At 42.9% G+C, this 12135-nt stretch overlaps 1 protein-coding gene across 3 annotated transcripts in view; it reads left to right on the plus strand.

The window, feature by feature from the left end:
- The window catches only part of LOC108795789 (hexokinase-1), a 58997-nt gene extending 53687 nt beyond the window's left edge, over window positions 1-5310 (plus strand). For all 3 annotated transcript variants that reach the window (XM_018567090.1, XM_018567091.1, XM_018567092.1), the window contains 2 exons: window positions 1568-1801; window positions 4609-5310. In XM_018567090.1, coding sequence (XP_018422592.1) covers window positions 1568-1801; window positions 4609-4753 — 379 coding nt within the window. In that variant the 3' untranslated portion in view covers window positions 4754-5310. The remainder of the gene's footprint in view (window positions 1-1567; window positions 1802-4608) is intronic.
- The last annotated feature ends 6825 nt before the right edge of the window (window positions 5311-12135 follow it).

Below are 12135 nucleotides of genomic sequence, written 5' to 3' on the forward strand. Positions count from 1 at the left end.
CCCCATACAATGGTGGCCACAATGCCTCCCTTACAGACAGTTAAAAAGGTAATTGATGTCCAGCCGCTGGCTTTGTCAAGTGGTGTTGAACCTGGAACCATGCAGGTTTCATAAGATGGGAGGTCAATCAGCCACAGCTCAAGGAATCCCTAGCAACTTCTGGAGGAACCCTAGGATTCCACAGAACCCTGGTTGAGAGTGGCTGGTCTAGAGACATGTACAAGGCTAAATGTGTTGAGGGTAGGAAACTAGAGACAGGAAGAATATTGGTGCATTATATGAAAGAAGGCATCCCTTCATATTTATATGCCTCTTCTTACTTGCCAACCGGTGATGAACCTGCAGTCCCTTTTACTTTTTATATAAATGAGATTTACTGAAAGCACTTTGTAGAAAATGTGATCAAGAAATAGAAAACGATTTGCACTGACACAGCCCTTAAAGGAGAACTATGGGGTTAGGGCTTTTCCCCATAGTTCTCCTAAGGGTAACGGGAGGACACAAACTAGCATCCTCCCGTCACCCAGAGCTCAGTATACCGCGAGCTACAGCTTGCGGTATACTGGGACGTCGCAGCTGAAACAGATTTTCTGTCTGGATCCACAAAGCTGCGTGAGTGACAGCTGGCTCTGCCTATCTAGATGCAGAGCCAGCTATACCCGCCCCCTCCCTGTCTGTTCTGCCAGTCAGCGCTGGAGGATCGGACAGGGGAGGGGGGAATTTAGTCCCTCCCCTGTCACGGCTCTCTGCAGTGACAGGATGGAGAAGTGAGTGAGCGCCGGTATGTGTTCGCTCACTTCCCGATCTACTGAGCCGACCTGTGACAGTCTCATTGTCACAGGTCGGCTAGAACTATGAGGTGAGTGAAAATCACTCACCTCATAGTTCTCCTTGAATTGTCCCAGCACAGTTCTCCAATAAAAGCATGAGGGAAAAACTGTAGAGATCATATTTGCAAACCTGCTTGATTTTCTTCACTATGTTAAAGTTTATAAAAGAACACTTATTTTTAAAACGTTATCATGCCTCATACTGTATTCTTAAAGCTGTATGCAGTTAAAACATGTAACGATAGTATTCAATATATGGTTTACTTTTTAAATCCACATTTCTTTATCTCTTTCTCCATATTTACACGAAAACAAAGCTGTATGGCAGAAGTGCCAATGATGGGGTTGAGATAAATTTCCACACGTTCCACAAGCAGTTTTTCCTGGATTCAGACTCGAATACTATCATTACATGTACCAGCCACATACAGTTATCAGAACACATTTTATACAATAGTGGCTCTTGAACAAAACACCTATATAGGAGACTATAACTATTTATTACAACAGCTTGGTTCAGTTTTTGGGGTATTCATATGTAGATAAGATTAAACATCTGTATTGTGCTGAATCAGCAATCTAGACAGTTCATGGCCCAAGCTGTTTGTGTGCTTGGAATGAGCCCATCCCTTTACTTCATCTGACCATAGGATGGTCAGATCATCATTTATCTGTGATTTATACAAAAAAAGTTAACACTTAAGAGATGTTGACCTAGCTTGTCTTCCTTCTTTCAGTGACAGACTAGCCCTGCTGCAAGTACGATCCATCCTTCAGCAGCTGGGTCTGAACAGCACCTGTGATGACAGTATCATTGTTAAAGAGGTGTGTGGCGTGGTATCGAAAAGGGCGGCACAGCTATGTGGTGCTGGGATGGCAGCTGTGGTGGATAAGATAAGGGAAAACAGAGGCCTGGACCATCTGGAGGTTACAGTTGGAGTTGATGGAACACTGTATAAGCTTCATCCACAGTAAGTGATGCTTATTTCATAAACATTTTACTTGTGTAAAAGGTAGTGCTAATACAATATAATTGTAAAGGGACATATACCAACATGGATCTATTCCTCAATGAGAAGATTTATGGGCCATTCATATTTTGTATTCCAGTTATTGGAAAGGTATTGGAAAACGTGTTTTTTTGTGTTACTGCAATGTATATTAACCAGGGCCGGCCTTTAGGGTTACATAGTTACATAGTATTTGGGGTTTAATAAAGACATACGTCCATCAAGTCCAACCCATATAGGTCCACACTCAACTCATTCTTAGGAATACTTGTATCCCTGAATATTACGGTCCCTCAGGAAATCGTCCAAAAGTTTCTTGAACAATTCCACACTCTTAGCTGAAATCACTACCTGTGGCAGTGAGTTCCAGACCCTAAGCGCTCTTACTGTGAAGAACCCCCTTCGCCCCTTGTGCTGGAAAACCACATCTACCGGCTTCCCTCTATCTATATCTCTACTCACCCCCTTATAAAAAGTTAGCAAGTTAGTCAGGCAGAAACGGTCTTTCCTGAACCCATGCTGATTGTCATTAACTATGCCCTTATCCTTAACAAATTTTACCAAATAGTCCTTAATCATACCTTCTAGCAGTTTACAAACTACCGATGTTAGACTTACCGGCCTATAGTTCCCAGGTTGGCATCTAGCCCCCTTTTTGAATATTGGAACTACCGTAGCCAAATAACATAAGTTCAAGCTCTTCTAATTTATTTGCCAGACTTCTAGCGTTGGTGTACATACATTCAATTCCTGTCTTGTTATGGGACAAAAGTTTACATCCTCCTTGTTCCCCACTAGTTTTATTGTTTGGCCTTGACATAGGTTGTTCGTTTCTGATGGTATTCACCTCTGACAACGTATTTGCTACATTGACTGTTTCTACTATTTTAACTCTGTTGACTATTTTAACTGTGTTGACTGGAGTGAGCCCACTATCTACTCCTCTGTTACTTCTTTCTGTATTATTTTTATTTTTATCTATGATTAATTTATCTCTATTTGATTTAAGTAATTTTATTTTTTTTCCCCCCCCCCCCATTATCTAGTTTAAAAGCTCCTCCAGTCTTTCTACCATTTCCCCCTCCCCCCCAGAAATGCTGCACCTCTCCCAATAAGGTGCAGCCCGTCTCGGCTGTAGAGCCGGTAGCCGACTGCGCGGTCAGCCAAGTTCTCCAGGAAACCAAATCCCTCCTTCTGACACCAGCTCCGGAGCCACTTGTTAAGCTCCCTCAACTCACGCTCTCTGTCCGGAGTGGCTCGTGGCACCGGCAGTATCTCTGAGAAAACTACCGTGAAGGTCCTTTCCTTCATCCTAGCACCTAATTCTCTGAGCTCCCTTTTTAGGACACTCCAATTTCCTCCTATTTTGTCATTGGTGCCGATGTGCACCATGACAACTGGGTCGTGCCCAACCCCATCTAGTAATCTGTCAATTCGTTCCGCAACGTGTCGAACACAGGCTCCCAGTAGGCAGCACACTGTTCGGCAACAAGCGCGCTAGGCGGCCAACACAGCTCGTCCTCGGGCGGCTTCTCTCCTATTTTACTATCATCAGTGTCTGAATGAATGGGAAGCCTCTGTAAGTTAACGTTTTCATTAGTTTCATCAAACAAAACAAATTTTTATGCTATTTTGGATTCAGCCATTGGCGTGTTCTGGAGGCAGGGCACATGACGTCATATAACACTGCACGTGTTGGGCGCCGCCGTCTTGCTGTATATCTAGATATACACCAAGATGGTGGCGTCACCCGACGCCAAGCATGCATGGCGTTATGTGGCGTGTGACATCATGCTCCCCGCCTCCAAGATGGTGGCACGCATTCGCAGAACGCACCAGTGGCCAACATGGCCGCCGCACATTCTCAAACAAATTATTATCTGCCCGAATACATTTGTCATATATTCAGGCAAATAGTAATTCATTAATTTAACATGTAGTCTGGGTTTTGTGTTCTGTTTTTTATTTTTACTTTTAAAAATACACTTACACTTACTTGAAAGAAGGGTCTTCGTGACACCCGACACTTTATTTTTATAGACTCTATTTAAGTTTGACATTTATTGTTCATCACTTGTTTGCCGTTTGTTGTTTTATGTAATAAGAATACTTATATTGTGCCTACAAGTATAATAGGTTTGAATAAAAGTTATAAAAGTTTTATTTTTACCATACTTTTTAATATGTTTTTTTAGGGGCTTAACAAAATGGGAGTCTTTAAATGGTGCGGATATTGGGGGGGAAATGGGTGTGGCCACTGAGGGGTGTGGTCACTGAGGGGCACTGTAGAGCTTTCTCGCACAGGACGCCTAAAGGCCTAAGGCAGGCCCTGATATATACACACGGCTCTTTGTGTTACCCCAGCTTGCCAACACAGTGCACCACAATGCACAAGCCTGTTAGCGCACCACAACATACATGTAAACAATCTGTGCACCGTGGTGTGATTTGTTTTTTTTTTTAAGTGCATATCCATTAAAATATGCGTTGTGGTGCTTGGGCAGTCAAAATCAATGGGCTAACTTACCCCAAAGCATGTTAACACGCATGGAGTATCGCACTGCAATGCATCATCTTAAACTAAATTTGCCTTAGTCGCATTCACTACAATTCTAGTAACAGACCTCCAAGTTGTTACTTATGTGCTGGATCTTTTCCCTTGGTCAGATTTCTATTGGTAAGGGAACATTAAAAGGAACCTGTCAGGACAGAGTTATGGGGACTACCTGTACTTTCTTATCTCTTATGTATACATTTCCTTCTTCCAGTTTCTCCAGAATCATGCACCAGACAGTGGCAGATCTCGCTCCCAAGTGCAATGTGTCCTTCCTTCTCTCCGAGGACGGCAGTGGAAAAGGAGCAGCTCTTATTACTGCTGTGGGATGCAGACTTCGTGAAACTGAGCAGAATTAAAGATCAGATCATCTTGCTTGTGTTTTCCTGCCTTTTCAGCACTTTCATTTCAAGCAGTAACTGTAATGAGGCTGGGTCTCTCCAGCTGCACTGTCCATAGGATTCTAACCATTGGGGAGATAGGAGACCACAATAGGAAAGAGTGTTAACTGTGGCCTCGGCTGCTTCTGGACTCCTCTCTGCATCAGTCCCTATCTAACAACACCTACTGTATGCCATTGAAATATGTCTATAATTTATTCTGTTGTTTTATACATTATTTATCAGTTTGTAGAGACATCCGTAGAGTTGTTTGATTCCAACAGCTTTACCATTAACTGGATTCCACCAAACTTATGTTAAACAAGCAAGTCTACACAGTACATAGGGGTAGATTTACAAAAGGAATAAAGAATGTTCATTTAACAAAGTGATTGTTGACACAGCTTAGGAAATAAAGTGAAACTGTAGTCAATCATCCAGTCATGAGCATTTTTTTTTAAATTCCACGGCACACGTAGCTTAATTTACCAAGTGAACCTTCTCCATTCTATTAGTAAATCAGCTCCATATCTACACATATTTCATGCTAGACAGCCTAATTTTACTTTATTTACTTATACTTAGCCCTTTGCCAAAGTCACCAGCAATTGTCAGCAATACCTAGTATTGAAAGCACACCCCTGCCCCCATGTTGCCATTTGTCCATTTAGACCAAAGTGCTGCACTGTGGGAGGCAGGTGGCTTGTCTCACACTCCTTCATATCTAAAAGCACTGGGATTTTTACACTGCAACAACAAGGATTAAATATGCGAGGGAGAAGCAGTAAAGGTGATTATAGGAAACGGAGGCTACCTACCATAAGGTAGGGAGTTGGCTGGGTTTTTTTTTCTTCTAATAGGTTGACTTTAAGTACTGCATACTATCATGAAAAACATCTTACAGTTAGATGTTGTACTGGGGCTTGGGGCAATTACGGCAGTATCAGTTTAAACAACAGAGAGCTCATAGGACAAATCTGCATAGAGCACAGTACACATCTGGTAATTCTGGTGTCAGTGGCATTTCTCATCGCTTGTATGAATAGTGTTGTGTTACTAGTATGCATCAATTCCACATGTATGTTTTGTTCTTAATGTCAGACAAGAATCAACCTACATCTGTTCATGGGGGCCAGTTCTTTATGTTAGCTGCTATGCTTAATGGCCCCCACCATCTGAGCTGTTGTACACTTTTATATGAATATTCTGTTGCACTGTAATTGGATGTGTTGAGATAAGTGTGAATTTCTGTTTTTAATGTCTGTGTATGAAACACAAAAATCCTGATGGAATCAGTTTAGGCCAGAAAACCATATTATGCCACACTAGAGTCACTAATGTTATTTATCAACTTATTAAACTTTTCCAATGTGTGTCCCTTGGTTTACTGCGTTAATCATGTTTATGTATAATTAAAATTTTGTAACGAAGGCAAATTAATTTCCAGCATCTTAAAGCTGAATGAATATGATAAACCCTTAACATGACTGTAACATCATAGGAGGACCTAGTGCTAATATACCTCTGGGCGTATTTATGAAAGCAGTAACCAGTTCATTTTTGACCTTTTGTTAAATAATTAAATCTTTAGCTGGTGGCACAAAAACATCAATTTAAATATATTCCTCAATAGCCCTATTAGATAGATATCCACTTTGTGTTCAATAAATGTCATTACAAAACGTGTGGTGTACTTTGTCAGCAACAATGTTTAGGTAGGTGGTAGGTATCAAAGTAACATTCACATGAACGGCAGGACCCAAGGTTTCGCAGCAGAACATTGCCCCAAGCATCACGCTGCCTCTGTTGACTTGCCTCCTTCCCACACTGCATACTGGTGCCATCTCTTCCCCAGGTAAGAACACACACGCACCTGACCATCCACATGATGTAAAAGAAAACGTGATTCATCAGACCAGGCCACCTTCATCCATTGCTCTGTGGTCCAGCTGTGATGATCATGTGCCCATTGTAGGTGCTCTTGGTGGTGGACACGGGTCAGCATGCGCAACCTGATCCGTCTGCAGGTAGGCAGCTCCATATGCAACAAATTATGATGCACTGTGTGTTCAGACACCTTTCTACCGGAACCAGCATTAGCATTTTCAGCAATTTGAGCCACAGTAGTTCTTCTATTGGATCACACTACAATGGCCAGCCTTCCCCCCATGTGCATCAATAAGCCTTGGCTGTCCATGATTCAGTCACCAGTTCATTGTTTTTCCTTCCTTGCACCACTTTTGGTAGGTCTTGGCCACTGCAGTCCAGGAACATCTCACAAGAGCTGCAGTTTTGGAGTTGCTCTGACCAGTCGTCTAGACATCAAAATGTGGCCCTTGTCAGAGTCACTCAAATCCTTACACTTGCCCATTTTTTCTTTTTGCTTCCAACAACTTCAGGGACAAAATGCCTACTATATCCCAACCCACTTCCAGGTGCCATTGTAATGAGATAATTATTGTTATTCACTTAATCTATCAGGGGCCATATTGTTATAGCTGATCGGTGTATATTAAAGAAACCATTTTCTTACACAGTATTTAGAGAAACCACCATCTAATATGAGCTTTAGCACTTTTAAATAACTATCCTGTACAATATCATTGAACGAAAACTCTGCTGCAGTCTTTTTCCCAAGGCATAGTCATTCCTTTGTTGGATGGTGCCATCTTGCCTTGCACAAAGCATAGAAAGGGTGAAGACAGGCGTTTAATCACAGCCTACATGTCAAAGACAGTTCTGCTTATCCTCTGACAGTCATGTGTCACCTCTGTCTGTGTACAGTGTGTCAGTGGCCATAGGACAGGTTACAGATGAAAAATTTGATCTTAGATGTATATCAGTAACAAGGCTGTTCAGTCTGCTTAGATGGCACATTTTGCAGAGGTAAAAAGTGTGTTTGAAATAGCTGTAGGAGCAGATTATGAAGGTACCAATGTGTTTCCATGCTTGGGAATTGCAGGCTTGAAATTTATTTTTTTGGGTTTGAATATGGTAGGGAAGGGGTGGTTGTGGAACTACAAGTCTTATAAAGCATTGCAACCCTGATAGTCACGACTCCCAGAGGTGCGATGGGATTTGTCATTTCTGCACAGCTAGAGTGCTAAGGTTGCCTACCTCTGGGTTAGACTTTTTGTCAATGGTTTTATTTATTTTTTTGTCCCTGCTGGGGAGATTTACCCTCTCCATTTGGACTGATCATTATTGTCTATGAGAAGCAAGTGAGGGGAAATCTGAACATTTATGACTTTTCAGCAGAAGTTAAGGGTGAATTCCCCAAGAGGACATCTGCTCCTATGTCAACTCTCTTAAGCTGGCCATACACCTATAGATTATCTGCAGATGGAAAAAGTGCAACAGATTCCTCCATCTACGCTAAATTGGTGTGGATAGAGGAATCTCCCACTGGGCCATGATTCTGTTTCTTGCTAGTCAGCCCCGCTGGCTTTGGATGCAGGCATAGTCCAGGTATCTTGAGAGCCAACGGGGCCGACTAGCAAGATACTGAAGCTTGGCCCAGCGGGAGATTCCATCCACACAGTTTAACGTAGATGGTGGAATCTGTTGCACTTTTCCCATGTGACCATAGAAAATCTGCAGAAAATCTATAGGACTATAGCCAGCTTAAGATGGAAATTCCATCTTTTTTATGAGATTTCCTCTTACTGACTATTGCTTCTCCAGGAGAAAAAGTGAAGGCAAATCTCCCCAGCAGGACACAGACAGCAAAAAATAACCAGAGTTTTTGTTCTTACCTACCTGCAACTAAAGTATTAGAATTGCATGCAATTTAAAACATTTTTCAGCATAAAATCAACATTATTTTATCCCATTTTTCTGCTCTCCACAATATAACCATAGAAGGTCAATGTGAACGTCATGCAGGAGGTAGTGCCATTTTATTAGCAGAACCTGTGCAATAATCTTACATTACACATGTACATACATAACAATTCTGCACAAATCAATAACATGCACACGTTAAATTCACCTAATCTTGTAGTCAAATATTAGTTAACTGAACAAAAAAAAAAAAATAGGATTAGCAGATAAGGTACGGGAATAAAAATAGATGTTGTGATATACTGTTGGAAGGGTAATATGGTGACAAGTATACTTTCAGCATTATGAATAAGATGCATTTCAGAAACAAAATGACAGTTTTCAATTAGCTTTTGACCACAGCAGTCAGTTAACCGCAGTTATATTTTTTTCCCAGGGTCAAGCAACCACTCCATGCCAGTAAAAAAGCATTTTTGATTGATTTGCATGCCTGTTTTGATCATCCGGTCATTCAAAACTGGGAAATTATGAAATTGGTAGAGGCAGATTGCTAAGAGTGAAAGCTATTGGATAGCTCTGAGGTGCCATCACATGTTCATGACCAATGTAAGGGGATGTGTACATAACTATTTGCATGTGATATAACTGTGTTTAGCCCCATGCAAGTCTATGGCAATACAAAAGCGACTTGAAGTTGCTTCTAGGCAGCTTCTAAGCAGATCAGAAGCACCTGTGAAGAAATCCAGAAGGATCTCAAAAGCTTCTCAAACTAATCTCAAATGCAATCTGAATGTCCCTGAAAGTGAGTGCATTCATCCATGTATATAAGCCCGAAAGGTCTTATTTACCTTCAAGTGGGACTGAACTCCAGACATCTCAACTCTCCCGGAAGCTCCGGGAGTCTCCCGCTATTAGATAGCGGCTCCCGGCCGCCCGGGAGAGAAACATTTTCTCCCGGAAAGGTTTAATCTGCTCTATCAAGCAGATTAAACCTTTCCCTGCGATCGTTTTTTTTTTCTCTTCTGACATCGGGAGCCGCGGCCCGACCGTCAGTCAGAAAAGAAAAAAAAAGGCATACGATTGCATAGCTAGATTCCTATTGGCTATTGCACTTTGCAATAGCCAATAGCAAACTAGCTAATGCACCCGCCCACTGCTGCTGTAAATCAGCAGAGGGGGACCTGAATTTTTCTATCAGGTCATCTTCTGCTGATTGAAAGCAGCAGTGGGCGGGTGCATTACCTAGTTTCCTATTGGCTATTGCAAAGTGCAATAGCCAATAGGAATCTAGCTATGCAATCGTATGCCTTTTTTTTTTTTTAATTTTGCAAAATACAAAAAAAAAAAAGAAAGCCTGCAGATAGCAAAGAAGCTATTGCTTCCTGTGCTATCTGCCATCATTTCAGGGGGGTGCTCTCTCCCAGCCCCCCTAACCTCTCCTCCGTGGATGGGGGGGGGGGCGGGGGTAGCACCTCCCGGAAATGAGAGGGACACCTCCCTGAAAGTGCTTCTTTCAGGTTGGGATCCCTGGAACTCTGAAGTTGTGCCCAAAAAAAAGGCAAGCAGAGGGCAATGGACTAGTCACCAGCATTGCTTGTGGTCTCCATGCAGCTTATCTTTTCCCCATTACTTATTATGTCTTGTTCTGCATTGTGTCTTTGTGGTGGCCATCATTGTAAAGTCAGGGTTTTGTTTCCTCATGTCAGAGCCTCCAGCAAGAGAACAGTGAGCAGCACAGTAGTGATATATGCAAACAGTTTCCTTTTACCACATCCTCAGAGTGAGATGGTGGGAGTTGATCCCCCACATGTTCCCCTTGTATCAGGAGTGAGTGAAACATCTACCTTGAAGCCTCCCCAAAAATATCAGCACTTCCAGGATACCAAAACTCTTTATCCCAGCACCCCAACATTCTCCCTCCCTGAAATACTCCTTTGCATTCTGCTGCCACATGGCATTTCACATGCTGATGGAGGGCAGGGATGGCCTTCTGTGTAAAATAATGGCGTTGTCTCTCAACCTTCTGGTCCAAATAGTGGCAGCTGGGTACTTGCCACTGTGGTGAAGCACAGGCCACAAAAAAAAGAATGCTTTGGCAGTCCCATAAAAAAATCAAAACTATGTGCCCTTGAGGAGGAGAAGGAATAGGCTGCATTGAGTCAAAAGAATAGCTGAGAAGGAGGAATTAAAGGCAGCATCAGAAGTTCCAAAAAAATGGCTAATATAGCCTTTGAGTAGGAAGAGGGTACATTAGCAGCACTTGCAGGCAAGTGGCTGCTCAGTGTCTGGGAGGATTAAAAAGATAATTTGTTTGTCAGTTACTTTACTACCTCCTTTGCCATTCACCAGTGGTGGGGTAAAAAAAACCCTAGCTCCTCAGAACCTTTTCACACTGCAGTTTCTGACATGGGCCTAAAGCCGTATGTTTTTCCCTTGCAGCTAAGCCTGTATAGGGGATCCGGCCACCATCAGTAAATGTGGCAAAAAGTTTCTTTGCACCAACTCCTTAAAGTGCCACATTTTGGGTTCCCTCTGGAATTACAGCAATAGCTCCCTGATTTTCTCTATGCTTTGGGTAGGGGTGAAACATCCCCATTGAAGCCACCGCCAATCCTGCTACTCTTTATAAATGACACCCCAATCCTCCTCTTTACAAAAAGCACCCCAACACTCCGACTCCTCACAACCAGCATGGGGCTAATTTTCATCCTCACTGCCAGCACCCAACCCCTTTTTATATTCCTCCTTTGACTCCTGCTGCCTCCTCATGGCATTCCACATGCTGGTGCGGGGCAGAGATGGCCTTCTATACAAATGGTAGCTGGCATATGGCATTCTGGGCAAAATAATGGCAGCTGAGCACCTGTGGTGTATCACAGGCCACCAAAGAAAAATGTTGGGCTGGATGAGAAGGAAAAGGAGGAAATGGGTCCAGGAGCAGCACTAGAAAGTCTAGTAGCTGTTTATGCCCTTGAGAAGGAGGAGGAACAAAAAGGTGCATATAGGCCCAAAATAATGGCTGCTATGTGCCTTTGAGGAGGAAGAGCAGAAAAAGCTAGATTTTATGGCAAGACAGGAGGCTTCATATTTTGCATAACTTTCTTTACTGAAACCTCATAGCAGCAAGGAACATAACAGAAAACAAAAGTATCCAATAGCAGCACACAGCATGTTATAAAGTCCACCCACACGAAGATCCATCCTCTTTTCTTGCTGCTACCTCATGGCAGGTCAGTCATATGTACATCTCCTGCTTTCTGGTTTCTTACTACTGCATATTTGTTTGATCAACCACCCCTCCTGATCTACCTCAGGATCACCCAGGCTTCTGCCCTACCTTTCTCTACCAGCAGCTTCTGCCGGCATCCTCGTCCGAGCTGCTGCTCTGATCGCCGCTAGTTCCCGGGGGTTTTTTCTGCAAGCTACGGCGGCCATTTTGTTGTAGTTTTGTCTGGGCCGAATTTTAGTAGCTCCGCCCCCGCGACCATTTTTCTTGTGTTTTTCTCCTCTCTCTGCGGCGGCCATTTTGTTGGAGCCACGTTTTTCTTCCTCTCTAGTGCCCGCCAGGGACCGCGCGC

The sequence above is a fragment of the Nanorana parkeri genome, unplaced genomic scaffold (genome assembly GCF_000935625.1).
Source record: "Nanorana parkeri isolate BGI_ZX_2015 unplaced genomic scaffold, ASM93562v1 scaffold1005, whole genome shotgun sequence".
In the NCBI taxonomy this organism is placed as follows: domain Eukaryota; kingdom Metazoa; phylum Chordata; class Amphibia; order Anura; family Dicroglossidae; genus Nanorana; species Nanorana parkeri.